The sequence below is a fragment of the Nesoenas mayeri genome, assembly GCF_963082525.1.
Source record: "Nesoenas mayeri genome assembly, chromosome: 7".
NCBI lineage: Eukaryota > Metazoa > Chordata > Aves > Columbiformes > Columbidae > Nesoenas > Nesoenas mayeri.
This window is the reverse complement of record NC_137551.1, coordinates 19,870,832-19,894,211: the sequence shown is the minus strand read 5'-3', so window position 1 is coordinate 19,894,211 and position 23,380 is coordinate 19,870,832. Positions and strand designations below refer to the sequence as shown.

At 37.2% G+C, this 23,380-nt stretch overlaps 1 protein-coding gene across 1 annotated transcript in view; it reads right to left on the bottom strand.

Annotated features, from left to right (window-relative positions):
• The window catches only part of PLCE1 (phospholipase C epsilon 1), a gene marked incomplete at its 5' end in the record, with an annotated part of 125,438 nt that overhangs the window by 52,301 nt on the left and 49,757 nt on the right, over nt 1-23,380 (bottom strand). Inside the window, 1 exon segment of the mRNA XM_080348222.1 lies at nt 1,884-2,200. Within this exon segment, the coding sequence (XP_080204348.1) occupies nt 1,884-2,200 (317 nt within the window).

Here is a 23,380-nt window from a genome sequence, read left to right as displayed (position 1 = left end):
GACTTTTGCCAACAAAAGCATGACTCTTTGCACAAGAATTTTCTTGCCATTTATAAACAAAGACATTTTGAAAGTTCACACTTGTGATTGGCTATGGCAACTGATACACTCCACCATGACATAAAGCAAATAGCAAAACAGTGATTTATTACAAGAGTAACTATTTTACAATAACTCAATTTAAACATATACCATTTTTGCTTTAAAAAATTATTCCCGATTATACTTAAAATAATCCATTGCACTAAATGTTATATAATCTACACACCAGATATTCAGGAATTAATGAAAATTATATGAAAAATTACCCTGTAGCATTACCAAGCAAGTAATGCTAGACTACAAAAACTGCAAAGTCACAAACCTCTAACATTAAAAGAGAATGCCAACTATTTTACAAAAAGGCAACTTTAATCTTAAAATCCTCATTGATATGGAATATTCTCAGTCATTTCTGACAAGACTTCTTCACCACCTACTTGCTCTTCAATCTCGTGACTGTTCAGTGTCAGAACACATGATGGCGAATCTAATTTCTACAGCTAACTGCAAAAGGCCCCGACAAACTGCTCTGGCGTTATCCCCCACCAGGTCATATGAGAACTTGATCACTTCACCTTTTTCGCACTGCCCTTGCTCTGGTGATCACCGTATGAGAACCACCAGAGGAAGGAGGATCCGAGCTGGGTCAGCAGCAAGATTCCTCTCCAGCTATGCAACAGTCACAGTGTTTTCCTAAACACAGTAACTAGAGCTAATGTAAACAATTTTTAGTCTCTGTCTAAGACTTCATGTTGTAAGTTGCAACTTTTATGTTCACCTAATTCTATTGAATTAGGTGAGAGAAGAATATTTACACTATTTTAGTTCTTAAATCTCAGTAACATGCAGGAAACAGGAACACTTAAAAACACGCTAAATATTCAGTCACTGATTCTTATTTGCTCAGGAAGCAGGAAGTTCACTAGGGGTTAATACATATTCTGCTCTATCTACTTAACTTTGTTTTTTTGATACCTGCATGATTTTAATCTCTTATTAAAGCACAAGAATGCAGTGGATAACAAACTAAAAGACTGTCTTCATTTTATTCTACTTCTATGAATATAGAAACTGTTAACATTGCATATTCTTCACACAAAAAGGGAAGAAAGAAATTGTTGGTTTTCTGCAGCTAAAATCTGAGGTTTTATTCAGGGGGTTTTTTGTTTGTTTGGGGTTGGGTATTTGGGGTGGATTTTTTTTTACATTTTTCTCAATCCTTGATCAATTTCCTATTAAACTCATCAGAAGATCACCTTACTAAAAATAAAGTAAAATTTTAGTAAAAAAACTCACAATTTGGCTTATGTAAATGCGTCATGCCAAATGACATTTCTTTGTACAACAACATTCAAGACACACACAGTGATTAAAGAAAACAATAAATAGCACAGATTAGTGTAGTTATACAGAATACAGAAACTTCTAGTTTATAATAATTCTTTGCTCACTCCTAGGATCATGCTTAGTCTACAAAAATCCAAAGCAAATAAATAAAACTCCAGCTCCTGAACAAAATAATAAACTGACACAAAGTATACCCTGTACTGTCATTATAAATACAACAAAATAAAAGTCTGTGATTTTTTTTTCTTCCTGTTTACTTTACAATGTGCAAGACAAACTTAGGTCACAGTTTTCCAAACTCACTGAGCAAATCAGTCACATACTTCCTATTAAATTCAGTGCAATTCTTTTATCCCCTCTTTAATCCCCTGGTCAACTTACGTTTTAAAAATTTGCCATTACAGCTAAATTCAGTTCTGAGAGATAAAGGAAATAACTAACCCAGGAATCAGGTAATAACACTTATGAAAAGTCTTTAAAAAGTTTTGTCTTACCTCATTAAACCTTGTCACAAGGTCTTCTACAGCATTATGTTCACCATTGGGGGAAGAAAGAATAGTAGCAGATATGGAGGCTTTAATAGATGGCAGCTTGCTTTGACATTCAGCATTACCCAAATCCCTGGTTAAAAAGCAGAGGTAGTCCATGGGTAAGACTTTCCGGTAGAGCTCCTGCTCCTGCTCGGTCAGAATGCTGGCAACCTCCTCCGGGAACTGGATGAGGTGCTGCAGTTCCACCAGCTCTTTGCTGATACCAGCCACATTGGAGGGAAGGGCACTGGAGCCAGCCATAGATGTACACGCTTGACGTTCTAGAACAGAACAAATAAGAATTTACTAGGTTTCACCTTGAGCTGGGCCATGCAAAAACAACACAACTTGTTCTTTTTATTCTGTTAAACTGTTCACTAATTTATTCAGCAGTACATTATATCCTAACTACTTTATATTTAAATGACCTAATTCATTCTTTTAGTGAGGGTCTTTCTGTGTATGTCTATATCTGGTATTAGCTAGATAGCTGTATTGGGGCTTCTTGAGACTGTTAAACTGCCTGCCAAAACACGCTTGCTTCGTGACTTCTCCAAACGCCTGCTTCGGTCACCTGCAGTCTTGTCAAAACTTCAAATATAAGGATCTTCTCATAGGGTCTGGCTCTGTTCTGCCTCCATATTAGAGTCTGCAGTACAAAGGGGTTTGAGGCCTTGACTGGGGCACCAGGACTTTGCTGCCACAAGAAATAATGTATAATGATCACATAAAACCCACACGGGTCAGCATTTTTCTTCAGATTCCTCTTGATATAGGATATAATCGATCTGAGATCACTGCATCGTGAAACTAAATGTCTAAAGTTACAAAACATTTTTCATTCCTTTGGGAAAATGTATATATTGGGGAGTATGCATGTTTTATCTGTTATTACAAGAGATTCATGGTGGTTTTATAATATCCTGGCAGTGATGTCCCTTGCAAAATAAAACTTTTCCTAAGAAGGAAGACGCCCAGCTTTGTAAGACCGTGTGGGAAGCCTGAAACATCAACATAATGATTCCAAAACAGTGAGTATTAGTCTTCCAACTAGATAGGTTTAGAATGGGTTCTCTGAACAATAATTTTTCAAGAATTACTTAAATGTATAAGCAATCATAATAGTATATTCTGTACTCTTCTTCCTTCACAGGAAAAGGAGTTCATAATTTTCGCATTGCTTCACAAAATAACTTTAGAGATTTTTTGCAAGCATAATGGAGGTATGCTCCACATCTAGCTTTTACTTCACTTTTTTTTAATATCAATAAGCTTTCATTTCATGGAGGGGGCAAATATGCTTTCTGTTCTCAAAAAGAAACCCAAGATCAGAATGACTGATTACAATTCACCCTCTTATATAAACACAAAACACATTGCATGAAGTTTCCCTTGATATATTCATTTTATGCAAACCATATCATCAATCAGCAGGAAGTTACACAGAAAGTTGCTTTTTCTTTATATATTCTCCTAAAAGCCAAAAAAATAAATTATAGCAGCCCTTAATAAAGCCTTTGGGCTAACAGAACCTGTCAAGAAATTTTCAAATACCCAAGAGGCTTCTGAAAGAGTAAAGGAGTAGATGTTTCTGTATTTACACTAGCAAGGAAAAACGTAATAGACTTAATTTGCAACAAAAAATATCCTGGTTACATAGTGGGGAAAAGCTATAACTTCAAGGATAGTGCTATACAGTATCTGCAGGTATCAAGAAATCTGTGTCACCAAAACTCCTGTAAAAAAGATCAGGGGGGAAAAAAGATAGTTAAGAACACCATGTTGACATGCCAATCTTGTTTTGGGCAGCAGATCAAGTGCAGTGAGCTTCTGGGATTCCTTTCAGTCATGTTTGCTTTGATTCTACATGAGACTCCAATTCAGTTTTCCAAACTGTCACTGTCCCAACCCGTGTTATCTCAGAATGAGAAGGATATGCAAAGCGTAACAGCTCTTCTCACCCAAGGACTTTCCTGGGAAATATGAGCTGCCCTGCCAGGCAGGAGAGGGCAGGAGCAGGCAAAATACAGCCTGTACCGCCTCTCCTGTGCCTCAGTGCTGAAACTGAGGGTACACAAGTTGTGTCTACATTGTCAATTTATTTTAGATCAGAATTGCACTTTTGAAGAGAATCTCCCAGATACCCCTAAAGTCTTGGAGCACACAAACTGGATCCTTTTCAGATGAAACTGCAGCAGAAGATGCTCTCCCAGAAGACAACTAGCACAGCCCAGTTGCTAACAAGCTGTGGCTGTTAGTAGCATTTGAGCCCTGGAGAGGACACAGGCCAGGAAAGGTCAGTTGGACCAGACAGCACAGATCATGGCTCAGCTGTGGGTGATCGCAGGGAGACAAGACAGCAAGTAGCACGGACAACACCATGCCACAGAAATACTGGTGCTTTGCAAATTCAGTTTACTTGGTAACTCGTTATATATACCTTGTATCTGTCAACATAGAAGGAAAGGAAGGCGTAGCTCGATAAGGATTGCCCAGTCAAGTAGCGACTGATTGAAGAGAAGTAACGTGCAAGTGAAGATGAGCTGTTCCCTGATGTTGAGACTTGCTGTTGAGACTCAGTGGTATGTTCTCAGTAATACACTTTCTGCATTAGAGTATCAACTACAAAGCCAGCCCACATTCACACTTCCAGCAGATCTACAGTCCACATTGTCTCAGAAATTCAGCTTTGCTCAAAGACCTCAAAAACTGGCAAAGGTTGACACTGAATTTGCAATAGGCTAGAGCACTGTTTGTGATCCTATTGCACACTGCTTTGCCTGAGTATGATCAGCCTTCAGGTTCCACTTTTTACAGCCTCTCATATCTAAGAACAAGGCTCAACACACCACAGTGACCAGAGATAGGAAGGTGGCTCCACAGTGTATTTCCGGACTGCCTGTAACTACTAGCAATATATCAGTTGAATTTTATTTCACTAGACTGACTGCCCATTGATCAAGTCCAGAAGAAAGCTAATGCAGAGATTTTGAAAGCCTTTAATGAAATCATTATCTTCTGTAACGAAGGCTTCACAAGCAAGATTCATTCTAACAGAAAAATGAACCTATCAGAAATAAAATATTTTTGTGGAAGCTAAGGCAAGATGATTCAAGCTACAGGCTAAACAAGATCAGTCACTGGTATTGCTGGATTTGAAAGAAGATAGAAAATAAATATAACTTTTCCTGATTCAATAAAATGAATTTCAAACCAGCATTTCTCAACTTTCCATTAAACTGGAAGAATTAAACAAGTGCTGCATCTTTAATGTAAGAGACCACAAACAAGCTGCTGCAGCAAGAGGGCAGGTGATGTCCAAGGCAAGGTGCACAGGCCAAATAGAATTATAAAGATTCACAGCTCATGGCTAACATATGGATATAAATACTGAAGAAGTGGAAATATTACTTATTTCTGTTGACCTATAAATATTTCTTTCATCCATAATTCACATCTTTGCAATTCTTGCTTGTTGACAATATTTCACCTTTCTAGATTCTTATTTTTTATCTTTCCTTATTCCAGTCTTCTGGTTTTTATCACAGAAAATCCAGGATCCTCATTTTCAGCCTCACCACCCTTCATGATTTACACTGTGTGCAAGTCTGCTTCTTTTTCTTTCTCTCTTTTTATTTGCCTGTACTAAACAATTATGTTTTTCTGGACTTTTTCTTTTTGTCTCTTTTTCATGTCTCATTTTTCATGCCAGGAACCGATCTGCACTTCCCCGTTCCTGCTATAAAACTCCCTAACTAGTCTCATCCACAAGTCCTCTAGCTTGGTGTTGTCATCTTATGTTCTTCAGGAAATAGATCCTATCTTTCTGTGCTTCAAAGACCAGGTCCTTAGATTAACTTGCAGAATGGAATTGCTTTCAGGCCAAAATCACAGTAGGCTTTGTTAGAGTCAAGGATACAATTCTCATTAAATCAGCTGCTTCTGGAGTAAATGGTATTATTCTTTGTGCTCTATCACATCAAGTTAATGCTAAACCTAGCAGAAGAAAATGAGGACCCTAACTACTCATTTGCAAGTTGTTTGGAGCTGGAATTAATAGCTCTACTTATCCTTCTGATAAACAGCAGATAATCTTCTAAATAGCAAGCATGGTTTATTAATCAAAACAAGATAACCTCTGTCTAGCTTTAAAAAAACAGGACTTGGGTTTACTTAATCATTGCTGATGCACATGGAAGCAAAAAGGTCTCATCTTCTCTAACAAAAGGATAATCTATTGAAGAGTGGGAGAAAAATACAGAATGCCTGTTTCAGCATATTACTCAGCCTAAGCTCATCACAAACTCTAAAAAACATTTTCAAGAATTACTAATTTTTATTTTTAAAAAAGCTTTCTGTGAAGTTTAGTAAGAAGTTCTTTTATCAACAGATTAACTTCAAATTAACTTAGCCTTTATGACTACAAAATTTAGAATTTCCATACATCTTGTATATATATAGGTTCTAAAAAGTCTATTCTGAAAAAATAAACTTCAAGTATGTAAATATGTAAAAAACGTGCATGCATTTTTGTGTATCTATACAAAAAAAATGTTGAAAGTCTTGAAAAACTGTTTTGGTGTTTTTTCCTATTGAACCATATTACATTTGTGCTGCTGCACTAGCAAGAAGTTGACTCAGTATTTTTTTAATATGAAGAACAGGGAGTTCACTTTAAAGAAAAACACAAAGAAACTTTTATAAATAAAACCATTAAAAATACTGCTAGAATATTAGTGTTAATTACTTGCAGTAATTCATAGATTTTTTCGACATTTGTATGTTCTATTAAATACAGTAGTTATGTGACAAGTGATATGTCATAACCATAAAATCAAAACTATCTGTACACTTACCATATTTCTTGTAAAGCTAAAATTAAAACGTGAGTATTTATTAAATTTTATTTCATTGTGGACATATAATTTATTGATACACAATATGATACAAATTTTGGGCTGCTGCCCTCAATTTTCTCTAAGCAAAAATTCAGCTGGAATTCATATGAAGACAGAAGGAAAATAAATACAGCCCCAACTGTAATCAAACCAATGTCAGAAGTGTTAATGCTGCATAAAATTACAGTTGCCAACCATGCAATTTGTACTTTGATAAAATCACATTGCTTTCCATGTGAATTGTGACCAAGTAAGGACTGTGGTACAGAATTACTTTCATCCCAACTCAAACACAACATCTCTTACATCTGATACTTCTAGGAATGTGTGATGCACGTGGGAGTACATCCAGGGAAAAGCCACCATATTTTTTAAATAAGCACAGTCTCAAAAGAGTACATCTGCCAAAACCATGGAAATTAACTTTCAACAAAGTTTGATGAATAGACAAATGAGATAACTGAATTTGTACATTCGTTTTACTTCTAGGTTGCTTTTCTTTTTACACATTGAGAAGAAAAAAAAAAAAAGGTATTCTCTCTATACATTCAAAAACCACCAGTTTGAAAGCAGTAAAGTGAAAATTGCAACCACTAAAGAAGTGCTCACTCTCTAGAAGGCTACTGGGGGAAGATCCTGTGACTATGACAAACTCTGGGTTCTAAAGCACAAAACAGATTTCAACAGCTGTAAAAGTAATTATTCAATCTATGGTAACATCTTATAACTCGGTTGCTTTTCTGACAAAAGACTGCTTCCATGAAGTTATGCTACTGGGACTGAAATTACACAGTAATTACACTGCTGCTATTAAAAGGTAATGTAATAAATGGAATACAATAGCAGCCATGCTACAGACAACATCCAACTGTTCATATGCTTTAAGAGAACATACAGACTATGTTTACAGTGAGAAAATAAAAGCAGACCACGGGAAAAAAAAACAGAGTCACAGCTGAACAACTGTCAATATATAAAATACACACGTATAACAGAGAAGTGTTCTTTTCAAAGAATAGGAAGAGTACAATAAAAACTCCCTCAAACATAAGATACGTATGTAACATATGGCTATTTAATTGAACACCAGGTTCAGATACAGATCAGCTTAACAAGGTTAGCACGGTTTTGCTGTCCCATGGATACAACATGTCTTAGTACCATAATAACCAAACCAACACGCTTTTGTTAATTTCCTGTTCCTCTTCTGTATAATTAAAACCACCTCCATCTCTCTTTTAATGAACATGAATTCATTGTTATCGATTTTGACTGCAAACAACTCACTCCACTATCAAAGGGACTCAGTGGGAAGCTTGCCACACAACAGGATCAAGTTCAAGTTTCATTTCACTGTAGAAACCACTGAAATTAATAGATCCCATTTTTTCTTCGAATTAACTTATGAGTCAAGTAATCAAAGAATCAGAAGACGCACCTGCTCTCTGTCCATATCCCTAAATCTAGCAACATGAGTTACCTATTAAAACTGTGTATCAGTATGGATTATAAATCATTATTAATAGCAGGGGAGCTCTAAAGCCACAGGGTACTTGCACTAAATAAAACTGGAGTCCAGTATGACCTGAGTATCAGTAAGCAGAAGATAATACTGTGGGCAAAGGAAGATTCCCAGATGATGACTTGATGCAAAGATGATTAATATAGTCACGGGCTATATGGAAAATAAACTTTTATTAGACCAAATAATATTACAGATACACTCTGGGTGCACAAGATTGTTTTCAGGTTTGGAAGAGAAACAGTAAACTTCAGAGCTAGTATGAAAATACCTGCTTTGAGTTTAATTTGATCATGGTAATAGAGGGACATTGGAGAAGGTGATCTTCTCTGGTGGAGCAGCAGCATGTCATCACAATGGGCCAGGTGAAAAGAACAATAATTTCTACAGTACAAAGAAAAAAAAGGTAGAGATCACCTCTAGAACAGAATTTTGCTGGAAACAGATCACTATGAAACTATAACACACAGATATTTCTGCTGAGGCTGAGATTTTTTTTGTTGAATAGAGTGTTGAAACCCCTAGAGAGGATTTTTTTTAAGGGCAGCAATCATACTAAGTTATTATTGAATTAAATAACAATTACATACCACAAAATCCTGACTCATGAACTGACCAGCATAGTGGAATTCAGCAAACAGGAATATATAGAGTTCTAGTAACAACAAACACTTACTCCTAAAATCACTTCTTGCTTTAGGAAATGGCAAACGGTTCAGTTTTGAAAACCAGACTCTGAACTGTTTGCCCTTTATCTATTGCAATCACAGCATCAGTGAAATGAAATCCCAGAAAAAAAAAATGGAAACTACTGTATAGTTAGAGATACAACCTGCCTATATTTTTTCTGATTTCAAACAGATTTAAGTTGACTAAACAAATTACATTCGTATAAGGATAGTTGAGAAGTATAGGCATGGGAAATATATTTATTTTTTTTAACCACAAAAGTTGTGTATAAACACACTTACAGGGCAAAAGCTATGCACAGAGAAACATTCATTCAGATTTAAAACTGAGTTAAAGATCAACATGAAGAATTTGTTAACATTAACTTTAAATTAACAATTACATAGCAACTCTTACACTTTTAGAAGTTCCTACCCATAAGTATGAACTTGAAAACCCATGTAAACTGTTTGTGGTTGGATTCAGAAGATCTTGGTTGTAAACTATACACGTGAGCACTAACATAATATATGGAAGGAATTTAAAGTATCACCATGATTTCATCACACCTGAGACTGCCATGCCGGCCTCCCATCATCCCCAGTTTACAGCTACACACTGCCCTGGGTAATTACATCTACGCTGCTGCTCAGATTTCTGGCAGTGTATCCCAGGTCTTTTACCACTCTACTAGCCTGAGTCATTCATGGAAATATTTTGCAGGGTCCAAAAAAGAACTTGGCTGCTTGTCTCTGAATTACCATATACTGTCAACACATTTAACTAACCATTTCCTGCTCTGTGTGCAGTTTGGCTGGTACTGGCTACAGCTGATAGAAACAATCACGGACCTGTCCATAATAAACGGATCCATTCATTTTGCTTCTGGCTCTATACTCACCAGGAAAAAAAAATGCAAATAGTACCATTTTAACAGTAGTTTTGACTCTACAAAAATAATAGCAGATGTCAGAACAAAGTTTATCAAATTTGGTGCTGGTTTCCTGATTCCTTTCCATTTTGGGGCAATGAGCAAAGAGCTGGGACTGCATCCTCATGCATACACAGGATGACCAGCAATGCCTCCAGAACATCTGTGTAAGAATTGGTGTGATATTGTGGGTTAACCCCAGCCAGCAAACATTCTTTATGCACCTGAAATAATAGGCTTTGAAGGCAGTGTCCTAAAACACAACCCTGAGGCTAAGATGGTAGCAAATGGATACCTCAGCCACAAAGGGCACCTAGTGTTATGCAAGGCTTGGCTAAACATAGACATGTTCATGGACCTTAAGAAGAGATGAATCAGCAGTGTGTATTGCCAAAAGTCTGAAAAGATTCACCATCTACAGGTTTAGTCAGAAATCAGCCTTATTGCTTCCAGTCTGCACAGCTGGCAATAAGCACCCTGGGCCCTACTCTTTAGGGGGCCTTCACTTATTGCTATAGTTCATTAAACTATATCCTGATTTCAGAATCCTTGCCAGAAGAATGTTTAATTATAAGTTGGGTAGGCACACAGTGAGTGTCCTAGTGGCTGGCTGAAAATTAGATTTCAAAAGCTGTTCGATACCAACACGCCATTTGTCTTGCTGTGACATGCTGCAGCCCACACTGTGCAAGTGCAGACACAAGATTCTATTGCTTCAGAGGCAACTATCATCATGAAGGCTGGGTGAAGGAATTAAGGGAAGTAACAGCTAACTTGTAAATCTACACCTTCCTATCACAGTGTAAAAGATATGTGGAAAGGCTGTAAAGAGGTTAATAGGACACCACCACACTTGCCATTGAACTATTCTCAGGTTATTTGTTACTTTCCTGCAACAAAATCTCGTCTAATTAATCCCGTCTTCTGCCAATCTCCTGGAGGTGTTTTCATAAATATTCTACTTTCATATTCATTTCATAAATCTTTCTGCTAAAGGTTGTCCAAGTGATCCTGGTCTATCAGAAGCTTGACTTGAGCAACACACCAGCAGGAGGATTCTCCCTGCAGGATCTGTATTCAAATACTTTTAACATACTGGATACAAACACGGCACAGCACACCGAAGGTTAAGTTCAAATGATAAATAAACGTATATAGAAACTGCCAGATAAATTCCAGCACATAAGAAAAAAATGGTCAAAATGGAAGATTTATGAATTGACTTTGGAAGAGTGTTCTAGAAAAAGTACTGTACAATTCTCACTGCAAAATGAACAAGTAACTGCCTGAGTGAAAGCAGATCCCAAGCTGTAGCCTAACCCACAAAAACTGGTACAAAGCATGTCCAAAATCAAAGCAGGGGTTTCTGTGCACTGATGGAACAAAATCAAAACACATACAGCTTTGAGTTAACCCCTGAAAGGAGAAATATCCAGTAGCTAAACAGAGCACAAGAATCTCAGATCAGATTCCAATATTCTAGTATTTTGATCAAGATTTTGATAAATTATATTTATTTGGATTCTTTTCATTTACATAAAATAGAAATTAAGTAATTTTTCAGTTTTCAGAATAAAACAACTGTTATGAATCAGTGAGAACGGAAGTTAAACAAAAATGTATTTTGAGAATGCACATACACCTATGGAAAACAAGGAAGTTAAAAATAACATGTATATAAAGTTGGGTACCCCTTAAAGTTCATGATCTCGATTTTTCATACTTTACTCTTTTGTTAGGCACTTTTAAAATTCAAAAGACCATACAAACTGTGGTTGCAGTAAAATATAGCATTCATTATGTAAATAACAGCAAAACTGAAACAACAGACATTTTCAATGTTTCAGAGCCCCAATCTTGAAGTGTTCCTTTCTATCCTGAGGGCACTGATCTTCCACAGCAGCAATCCCTGCATTGAGTTAATGATATGCTGCAGTGTCCTCCTTGGCTGCACAATTTTTAACAATTACCACAAAAGCAAATTGCTTTTCAGCTTTAAGATCCTCAGAAATATATTTTGTAACAAGCACTACCTTCCTTGCTTTGGTCTCACCCTGAAGCCTGATTCCATGTGACAAGAGACCCTTTAGGACAGAGCGGGAAGAGGAGGCATAGAATCATAGAACATCCTGAGTTGGAAGGGACCCACAAGGATCATAGAGCCTGACTTCTGTCCCTGCATGTGACAACCTCAAAATTCACACCATATGTCTGAGGGTGTTGTCCAATCACTTAGTGAACACTGTCAGGCTTGGGGCCATGACTGCCTCCCTGGGGAGCCTGTTCCATCACCCTCGTCCAGCCTAAATCTCCCGTGGCATATCTTCCTGCCATTCCCTCGGGTTCTGTCATTGGTCACCAGAGAGAAGAGATCAGCACCTGCCAGTTCTCCTCCCCTTGTGAGGAAGCTGTAGACCATGAAGAGGTCTCTTCTCAGTCTCCTCCAGGTTGAACAGCCATAGTGACTTTAGCCACGTCTCATACAGCTTCCTCTCCAAACCCTTCACCAACTTTGTAGCCCCCTTTCTGGCCACTCTCCAGTACCTCTATATCTTTTTTATCCTGTGTTGCCCAGACCTGCACACAGTGCTCCAGGTGAGGCTGCACAAGTGCAGGGCAGAGCAGGACAATCACCTCCCTTGCCTGGCTGGCAATGCTGTGCTGGATGCACCCAGGACACAGTTGGCCCTCTTGGCTGCCAGGGACACTGTTGGCTCATGTTCAACTTGCCATCAGCCAGAACCCCCAGATCCCTCTCCGCAGAGCTGCTTTCCAGCATCTCGTCCCCCAGTCTGTATGTACAGCCAGGGTTGCTCTGTCCCAGGTGCAAAACCTGGCACTTGCCCTTGTTGAACTTCATGCTGTTGGTGATCACCCAATTCTCCAAATTTGTCCAGGTCACTCTGCAGAATCTCTCTGTCCTTGAGAGTGTCAACAGCTCCTCCTAGTTTTGTGTCATTGGCAAAATTCCTTAGCATTCCCTCAGGTCCCTCTGTCTAAGTCATTTAAGAAGACATTGACGAGTGCTGTCCATGAGATGGATCCCTGCGGAACGCCACTAGTGACTGGTCACCAGCCCGACATAACCCCATTTACTAGAACCTTTTGAGCCCAGCCCATCAGCCAATTGCTCAGCCACTGTGTTGTGTGTTTATCCAGCTGTGTGCTGGACATCTTGTGCAGAAGGATACTGTGAGAAACAGTATCAAAGGCTTTACTGAAATCCAAAAATATCACACTCACAGCTTCCCTTGGTCAACTAGGTGGGTAACCTTGTCACAGAAATAAATTAAGTTGGTCTAGCAAGACTTTCCCCTCATGAACCTGTGCTGGCTGGGACCAATAACTTTATTGTCATTTAGATGTTTTTCAATAGCTCCCAGAATAATCTTCTCCTTAATTTTGCCAGGCACAAAGTGAGTCTGTGAGTGAGACTGACAGGCCTGTAGCTGCTAGGGTCATCCTTGCTGCCCTTCTTGAAGACTGGGACAATGTTTGGCAGCCTCCAGTCAACTGGGACCTCTCCAGATTCCCAAGAGCATTGAAAAATCATGGAGAGAGGTCTCGCTATGACATCATCAGTCAGCTCTCTAAGTACCCTTGGATGAATGCCATCAGGCCTCATTGACCTGTAGGGATCTCGCTGGAGCAGCAAATCCTGTACAACTTCCAGACTGATTGGGAGTTTATTGTTCTTGCAGCCATGGTTCCCTAGTCCAGAGCTCTGGGGGCCCCAGAGCCCATCTTCAGTGTTAAAGACTGAGGTAAAGAAAGTATTAAATGTCTTGGCTTGTCTATGTCCCTGTTTATAAGGTGACCATGTTAATCAAGTAATAGGTCCATGTTATTTTTGGCTTGCTGTTTGCTATTAACATATTTTTAATAGCCCTTTTTATTGTTCCTCACAGTACTGGCCAGCTTCAACTTTAATTGATCTTTGGCCACAAGAATTTCTTCCCTACAGTGGCAAGCAGCACCTCTGTAGTCCTCTCATGATGTGTGTGACCTTGCTTCCACTGACCATATACTTCCTTTGTTGCCATAGTTCAAGAAGGAGATCCCTGCTCAGCCAAGCCAGCTTTTTGCCTCACGTGCTTGACTTTAGACCTTTTGAAATGTCTGTTCCCATCTTGTCCAGTTACTCAAGCACTGCAGAGAACACGAATGCCTAAATTCAAGGAACTATTTAATGAAAACTGCCTGCCTTTGGAAAACCACCATTAAATATAGCCCTACTTGGCTTATGAAGTTTCCACTCTGTTTCTACTATCTGTCTCAATTAATTTTATTTCAATAGTAATGATTTAACCCTCAAATTCACTGATGGCCTCAAAAGCTGTTCTAAAGCATTCATCTACCTCAGTGGAAGCACTGTTATGCTTAATAAAGCTGTGAAGTCCATGAAAGAATCTATAGTCCTGAGACAGCAAAAATATCATGTAGCTTAATGAAAATCACGCAGCACAACAACAAGAACTGCCAAGAAGTCAAAGCTGAGAAGATTTTGTTTCTTTCCTTCAGATGAATTTAAATTACAGAGTGGAGAGCCTGTATGATTTAGCCTTAGAACTGAAATCAGTTAAGTGACGCAGGAGTTTACGCCATGGAGGGATCAGTGGAATACAGCAGACTGCCGCAAACAAGGCACGCATATGTCTGGAAGCCAAAAGAAGTAAAACAACAGACTACACAAAATATTAGATCAATGTAAACGTCATAATAGAGATTTCAACATCTACGACTTGCCTCAATATCACTTCTTCCTACCTCAGACAAAAATGTTTTAAATAATTATTTATCCATACAAGCTTTTTTACAACCTCACTAGTGAACTACTATAGTTGTGCTAGACTAAATCCTGCTATAAGCAATTATTTTCTATAATTGTTTCTGTTTAGTTCATGTCATTTGGGAATTAGTGTAAGCTAAATTAACAAAGACACAGTTATACAAGATTGTGTTCAAGCAAACAGAGCATAGCTATATGTATTACACTGTTGCAGCTAGTTATCTTTTAAAAATGAAAGTATTTATACCACTTGGTTTTCACAGTATTAATACACTTACTACATAAAACCTCTTCTAAACAGTCACAAGGCTTTTTAATGAATTCTGTCTTTGTTGTTAGCTTTAGCAGATTATACTAGAAAAAGTGTTTGCAGCCCTTATCTAACACGAAAACTTTCAAAACTAATGATTTTGCTGTCCAAAAACAAGCTCAAAATTAGTACCTTCTGAGATGACTTCCTCAGATTTTAAGATATCTCCCTTAATCTGAAAGCTTCAAATGCAACTACTTGTTTCTTTAAAATGACACAGTAAAAATTAACCATTCTCTTTCTTTCCCTTTCTTGTGGTGCCACTGCTGCTTGTACTGTGGTTAAGGTTTAAAGTGGAATTAGGGCCAACTTTGTAAACAGTATTTTTCACATAGTAAGAAAACAAAACAACTAGAAAAATAACACACATCAGCCTTTCCATGTACAGGGCTGGACTAAATGACTGGCACATTTCCTTCCAACCCAGATGACTCCATTATTTTTATGTGGCAGTTTAGCATTTTACCTCACTTTTAAGTATCACATAATAGTGGAACAAAAAGTGGTCACATTAGTGTACACATTTTAGATCCATTGGAAATAGGAAGTATTCTCAACGCAAGAAATGCAGATCCTGTGTATGGAATGGAGTTCTGCTTTCCTAAAGGCCATGGCTCCGAAAAAATAAGAACAGACACTAAAATCAAATGTTTTTAAGGAAGGGAGGTAGCAGAAAAGGAGATGCCAGAAACACATCTTTTCAATGTTTTTAAAGAAGAGACAAACCACAGTGTGTGCAGAAGAGTGCTATAAAATTATTCCACACTTGAATAGTGAGACCTAGAAGAAGAGATATAGATCAGAAATGCATAACTTTAGGTAAATAAAGTGAGAACTGAGAGTAGACTTCACTGTAGTAAATTTGTAAACATCTCCAACTGGGAAAATACGTCAGTTTTTAAATACTTTAACCCAGCAGAAAGAAGGCATAGAAAGAACAAACAGTTGGTCCTTGATGACAGACAAACTCAAACTAGAAATAAGTTGGCCCCCTTTGCGAGTGTCACTGAACACTGGAAAAAGCTGGACACACGGATGATAGTTCTAAGGCATCCTCCAAAGGCTGTACAGTAGCACTGCTGCCTTTCAACTCCAGAGCTTAAAATATAAGACAATTGGGTTTAAGTAAATGACATCTTAAAAGGATGTCAGACTATAGTTAGTGATCTCCATTGACATTGGGCTTTGCATTTCTATAAGCTGTCTTACCTTCCCAAACTACATGCTCTTATTGCCCTCCTGTCTTAAAATTTGATGTGCCAATGTCCATGCAATCGCTAATGGGTTTTTTTCATTTGTTGTTGTTTTGGTGTTGGTTGGGGTATTTTGTGGGTTTTGTTATTGTTTTTTAATCTCAAGCTTTCCCTTTCCTGCAAGACCTCTTTCTGAAATTAGTCCCTCTCTATTAAGTCACATGCATTTATTTTTTCACCTCCTTTGCTGCCTTTGTCCTGCTAGTGATGCCAGCCAACACCACCTGTGTCCATTTTCTTCAAGTGACACAAGAAGTCCTTCAGTTTAACCGGACCCATCTGTCAATTCCCCTTCTATCACAATACCTACAGTGAGGTGTTTGCTGTTTGGATCCATTTATTGTTCCACTCCCAGCAGACACAAAATACTTTCTCCTGTACTGTGGTAATTATTATTTATCTAAACGTTATAATGTATCTCCTGAACTTTTCTCCATAGAAAGTGCACAAAGTTGGACAGTCAGCAATGAAAAGACTGAGAGGACTACTCCCTGGCTTTTACATATAACTTATTTATTTTTGCCTCCCAGTAAAACAACAAACATTACCACAACATGGTGTATTTAACCAACAGACAGCTTGTGACGCACTGTGACCAACAAATGCTTTTTTGCAGGCTGCTTCTCACCAGTCCTCCCATGCTGACATAAAAAGTGATATAATCTTCTGCCCAATAGAATCAGAAAGCTGTTACTTTCGTGACTCCATTGTTTTTTTATTGTAGCTATTACTGAAAAAAAATAAATATTAAAGTACTAACATTCTACCATCGTTAAACTGTTTGTTAAATCAGTTGTAACTCCCATTCATTGTGGCAGCAAGTAACAGAACAAGGGCAATTTTGTTTACCCTTTTAAAAAATGTAGTGAGTTTCCAAACCATGCAAATATTGCGGTTTTGTTTTGTGACACCCAGCATGCTTGCAGTTCTTCAACTTTCAATCATATGAGAAAGAGATCAAATATGCAGGAATGTGGTAGTCTGGAAGAGTCTGCTATAAGTCAAAATGCAAAACTACAGTTTTCAGGCTTTTTGTGCATACAGGAATTTAAAATATATTTTAGTTTTCCCTTGTTGTCTTTTTAAAAGCAATTCACTCTATAAATGGTTATAGAAAATTCCTGAAGTTTTTTCCTCCCAAACACTAAGCTTGTATGCAAAATCCTACCACCATCTTTGAGACAACCAGTACCTGAAGCCAGCAACTCTTTTGTGTTCCACTCACACACTTGAAAGGTTTATTGACAGCTTTTAGCAGGTTTTATATTCACAAATCCTTTACCTACAAGGTAGACAAAAACTAGATGATTTCTTTTGATCCTTTCCACTTCATGGCAGTTACAGAACAGCATATTACTAAGATCTGAAACCTAGAAGAAAATTCTACTTTTAATGTTCATTTTCTCTCTCAAATTGAAGACACTATTAACCTTAAACAATAACAAAACTATTTCATGGTATTTTAATGTATGACACTACAAATAAGTTCATAAAATATTAACTTTTCTCAGTCAAGAAAGTGCCTACACTGACACAACACCAGAACTAATTACTATGATGTAACTCCTCTCAGCAAATACTGTAAAATCACACACACTGACACACACATCTGACCACACTAGATATTTTTTATCTTTTAATGTTCAAATTAGTTACTGTACTGTTTTCTTAGCTTGAATCATTAATGCCATAATGGTTTATTGTGGGTTTTGTTAACACTATTTTTATTTAATTCATTCATTAATAAAAGTGAAATTTTTAAGATCTCTAAAAAGATCTATCAAGTCTTCAACCTACAAGTTCCAGCATGACCTCGTGCAGCTCAGGATGAAAATAACCTTGGACATTTGGCACATTATGCCCTCCTGAGATTTGCAGAACTTGCAATACAGTTCCAGTGGCTACAGTTCCATATCTGGAGGTAGTAGGAAATGATAGTATTACCCACAAATATTCTACAGAACAAAGAATGGTCAAAAGAAAAAAACAAAAACCCATATGTAGTTTAATGGCTATAGCTATTCCTAAAGCTATTTTCAGGATCAAGGCCTGAAGACTAATAGTGTTTCCAATCCGAATTCTTCTGAATTCCAATCTGAAACTTCTGGAAACTTGTTAGAAGAGCAATTTATTTTTAAAAAATCTTATAAGAATGTTTAGAAAAGGTCATACATATTCATGTCACTTCAGTCCCTAGTCCACTTTAATAAGGAAAATGGTAAAAGAAATCTTTGTTCAATTTCTTTTCAGAGCTTTGCAATGTAATTCTGAACAAGCAAAGACAGGTGAAGAGTTCAGATCAAATCTTCTCCAAACCTAACAGCAACATATGGAAAGGCATTCAAAACTATAGATTTTCCAGATCAAGATTTCTTTTCCTCCCGCAAAGAAAAATGTTCTCGGAAGATACCCTTTCTGCCTGCAGCAATATGGTTAAGTCAAAAAGTGCTTTGCTCCAAAATATCAGAGGAAAGAGACATTGAAATGGTCACTGAGGAGGGGAGAGCAGAGACCTAACGCAACAGCATCAGACCTGCCCCCTTTCTAGAAGATCTGAACACTTCATAAAGAAAGCTTAAAACATGTATGAAATCTGTTGTACCAAGTCCATGGGAAATTAAAGATAAAATATGTAATTGCTGTGCAAAAACCTTAGGAGTAATTAAAGGTACTTTTCGCATTACATCATATTTCTAGTTCTTTTATTGTTGCCTAGTATTTTGCAGGCAAAATATTTTCCATTTGCACTTGATGAATCTCACTGGTAATTTACTTACTTCAGAATTATTAGAATGGGTAGAAATGCATTTTTACGCATAACTATTTCCAAAGTGAGCACTTAGACATTAGAAAACTACGTCAATATGAAGCCTCTTAAAAAAAACCTAAACAAATTATGCTGTAACAAAAATTTTCGTATCAGCTTATTTTCTACAGAACGCCTGCAGCATTCTAGCTCAAATCAAAGCTAAAACATCACAAATCAGCAATCAACGGCAGGGTCTGAGCTGAATTTATAATTTTAATATTTCTGAAATTAACTAATATAATTTTCTCTCCATTTCTTGTAATCTGACTAGGTATCATATGTTCATTATCACCGACTGAATAAAGGGATTTAAAAACCCCAAGATTTTGCAATTAATACAGATACACTTAGTATTAGGGCTTTTTTTTCTTTCCTAAGTCTCTGAGGTGAAAATAAAGGTGTTGATAACCAATACAATCTTTCTATTGCAATGGGATACCATCTGTTTGAATGCTGAGTGTTTGTCACAGTCTTTAGCTAACAGCCAGATTAGGGAAATCAGAGGGTTAGCAGATGAAAGACATTCCTTTCACAGAGTAAAATTTTATGAACATTAATTCAAGTTACATGTCCCAGTTTACAAAAAAAAAATGTAAATACAGATGTTTCTTTATGACCAGTTAGTAACAAAACATTTCTTTTACATGCTGCTATGCACTCACATCATTCAGAAGGGGGAAAAAAATCAAATTACTTAAGCATCCACAAAATATGAACTGGTTACAAGTTATGAACTTATATACTGAATATTCAAAAGCTTGCTGAAGAAAAAAAAACAGAAGTGGATTTACATTCAAAAAATATGCTACTAATTCATAGCATTTCTGTAATACATAAACTTCAGGGAAGAAAAAATATTACCTAGTTCTATTACTTTAAAAAACTTCTATTATATCTGACATTCATATTTTGTCCAGCATTTTTTGTAAATCACTTATATTTGTAGAATAAGAAACAAAGTCTCAAATCATAATTTGATATCAAAATAGCTGCTATGTGAACTGCAAAGTATACTTAAATTACTTATAAATATTTATATTCCATTCCATTTCCAACAACTTTAAATACAAAATACAGACTTATGACTGAGAGAGGGCTTTAAATTCCTACCGTTTATATTAAATCCCTACTTCATTTTCCACCTAGCAATAGTTTTAAGTATCTTTACAGCATCGTTATTAAGTGTAGACGTTATAGATCCAACATTAGATTAGAAATCTACTATCCAATCTACTTCTATCTCTGGAAATAAAACTATCACTTTGTTTAAACCACCTACAGATAATCAGAACTGTGTACTATGAGCCATAGAAATGCAAATCTTACCAGCAATCGTGTCTTCCATGGAATCTTAGATTCCTCCTAAAATGCCAGAAGAGCAGGTACTCCCAGAAAGTCTGCTCGCTGCACTTGTCCAAACTAACAGTCAGGCAACAGCTGCTCAGTTTAAAGCTACAAACTGTGGCAAAATGCATAACTGACATGCCTTGTGTAAGCCACGAAGAAGACGTGCATTTGGCTGGCTCGCTGAAAGGTCAGGTTACCCACCTCCCCAGATAAAAGTTGAAACACTAGGATTCGAATGGAAGGAAGTTTAGAAATTAAGGATGAGCATACATCCTGCTAAGACTAAAAGCATTTTATTTTGACAGCAGAGTTACAAACAAGCATGATTTAAATTCTGCTGGATTTTTGTCTTTAAATATATTAAGAAATAAGCTAGCCTAGACCCATGCTTTTGTACAAGTTATATTTATATCAGTGTTGTTTAAACAGGCCAAAAGCAATAAACCGAGTTAGTTTTGTTTTAGGAAACTTCAGCTGAAGCATTACAAAAACCGCGACATGGGTTTCTTTATTAGCAAATGCCCTACCTTTACAGCTATTCTGCACTCTGCTCTAGAGTCTCTAATAAAAGGCAAGAGCATTAGTTTTTATGGGACAAAAGGGTATGACTTAGCCAACAATTGAAAAAAGTTTCTTTGGGAGGCAAAGAAGAAGAAAACCTTCCCGAAGCTTCCAGAACTGTGATTAACTGTAAAGACACTACAAGTAGAGGGACCTAGACAGCACAGCCTTTCAGGCTGCATCTATGTTAACGAACTACATGGACACCAAAACTCTGCCTTGATCCCACCAGCTGTTAATATCAGGCTCTGGCATTTTTATCACTTCTTTTCTTCATTCAGACCTTAGCCTTGTCTTCTCACAGTTTACATCACTATTATAAGCAGCAGGACTACATCAGTGAAAAGTTAGTTATGAAATCTGCTTGAGTACACAAGGCTGAAAAACAAAACACCGCCACAAGAAGCCTTTCTCCATTTCCCCAGGAAGCCTGAGAGCACGATCTGTGCAGAACTGGAATGTGAGCAGTACACTTAGAGTCACTTTGTTTATACGGTGAATATACGTCTTGTCTGAAAAACCTCTACCGGAGGAACCATCATGGAATCTGGCCAACGCACCATTATTCCTTCATTGACAATACTAGCATATTCTTTCTTAATTGGAAGAATGACAATTTAGTGTTGTTTCCAACTTCCAGCTGAAAACTGGCACACTTAAGATTTCTGAAGAATTGATGTTAAATAGGACAATATAAGGACCACCATGGTATCAATTTTATTTATTGCTACCTCCTTACAAAAATACAAAATAATACATTAGATTAAACATTTCTGATCAGTACAGGGTCCATAGTAAAGAATTTCTCACTAATTATAAAAGCAAATATTTGAAAATCTAAAGAGAAAACTGAGAATGTTTTTGATTCTATGAAGAAAATTGTACAGTATGTTGTAGAATTTAATAAAAAAAAAATTGTGCCTGGTTATAAATACGAGTATTATCCTATAAAAGTTGATTTTCTTCTATTTTGTTTCCTAGAAACAAAACTTCAAGGGAATCTTTAGAGATGACTCGAGTCATCTTGAAATCCTCAGATTTTTTATTTTGGCTTCTGATTGACATGCTAACATAAACATACCAAAAAAGTTCCATTCTACACTTTAAAAGTTCCCATGGACATTACTTTTACAAGGCCCATTCAAACAAATGTTTAGACTTTTAAAACAATAAACAATGATAAGCAGTTTAGAGATTAAACTTTTTTTTTTCCTGAAGACTAATTACTCTTCATAAAAAATATAAGTTTGATTTTAAAACTAACATCACTTTGCACAAACTTCTCATCTCTCAACTGCAGACATTAGTACATTCTTCTTCCCTTCCTCACAACAAAGCTCTAATGGCAGAGTCAGATTCATTCTATGAGTTTAAACTTGTTTTTTTCTGCTGGTGGAAAAAAAAGCCAGAGACTACCAACAAAAATATTGCTGTCAGTAGAGGCTCAGCTACACAAGTTAAGGGATCATCAGTGTACCAAACTGCCACATAATCCTATTGGAACTAAAATCTATATACACCCATCTGAAACTCAGTTCTGTGTTCTGCTTCTTGATTGCTTAGCGCTCTATACATTAGTTAGGATATCTAGGTCATATTATATAAACATGTCCCTTCCTGTACCATGAGTATGATACCCCTTCTGCCCAAAGGAGTGATTTTACAGATGAAAATGTTTTGTTTTGTTTTACTTAGATTACTTAGTTAACTTCAATCTACTGCCTGGATCAGTTAGCTGTCTTTTCATCTTGCAGCACCATACAGCACCATGCAGCATCTTTTCACCTTACTGCACTCAGAAAGAGGACTACAAGAATGAGACAAGCTCTGCTGGCAGAGCTTAATTCCTGGTGCCTACAACGAATTAAACACATTGGATTAAAGGAAGCCTTGATCTGTGCTTCCTGCCATGTCACTCTTAATTCTGCCCCTGACCAGGTGACCTGCACTTGTTCCTGGTCCTCCTGACCTACGTCCTGGAGCTAACCAAGTAGCATAAAATCCTCGCTTTCCTGATTCACACCCTTGCGTCAGGCCACATCATCTACTTACTGTCTATCTCCTGGATTTGATTTCTTCTCCTATTGTTCATTGCCTTACCCATCTTCTTATCTTAGATTCTCAACCTGAGACACATTTCGTATTTTCATGTCTTAATCTCAGCTCATTTGTCTTTATCCCTTACTCCAGTTGGTCTTAAACTTTGGGTCCAAACACACATAGACTAGCTAAATCACGTTAGGCTTTCTAAATGCATACATAAATCTTATTATTGCCCACGACTCTGACATATAGCTGTCAGAAAATTGCCCCAGCTTCAGGGATCCTGGAATTTCCCCAATATTGTAACAATAAGCCTTGTGCAAAGGGTA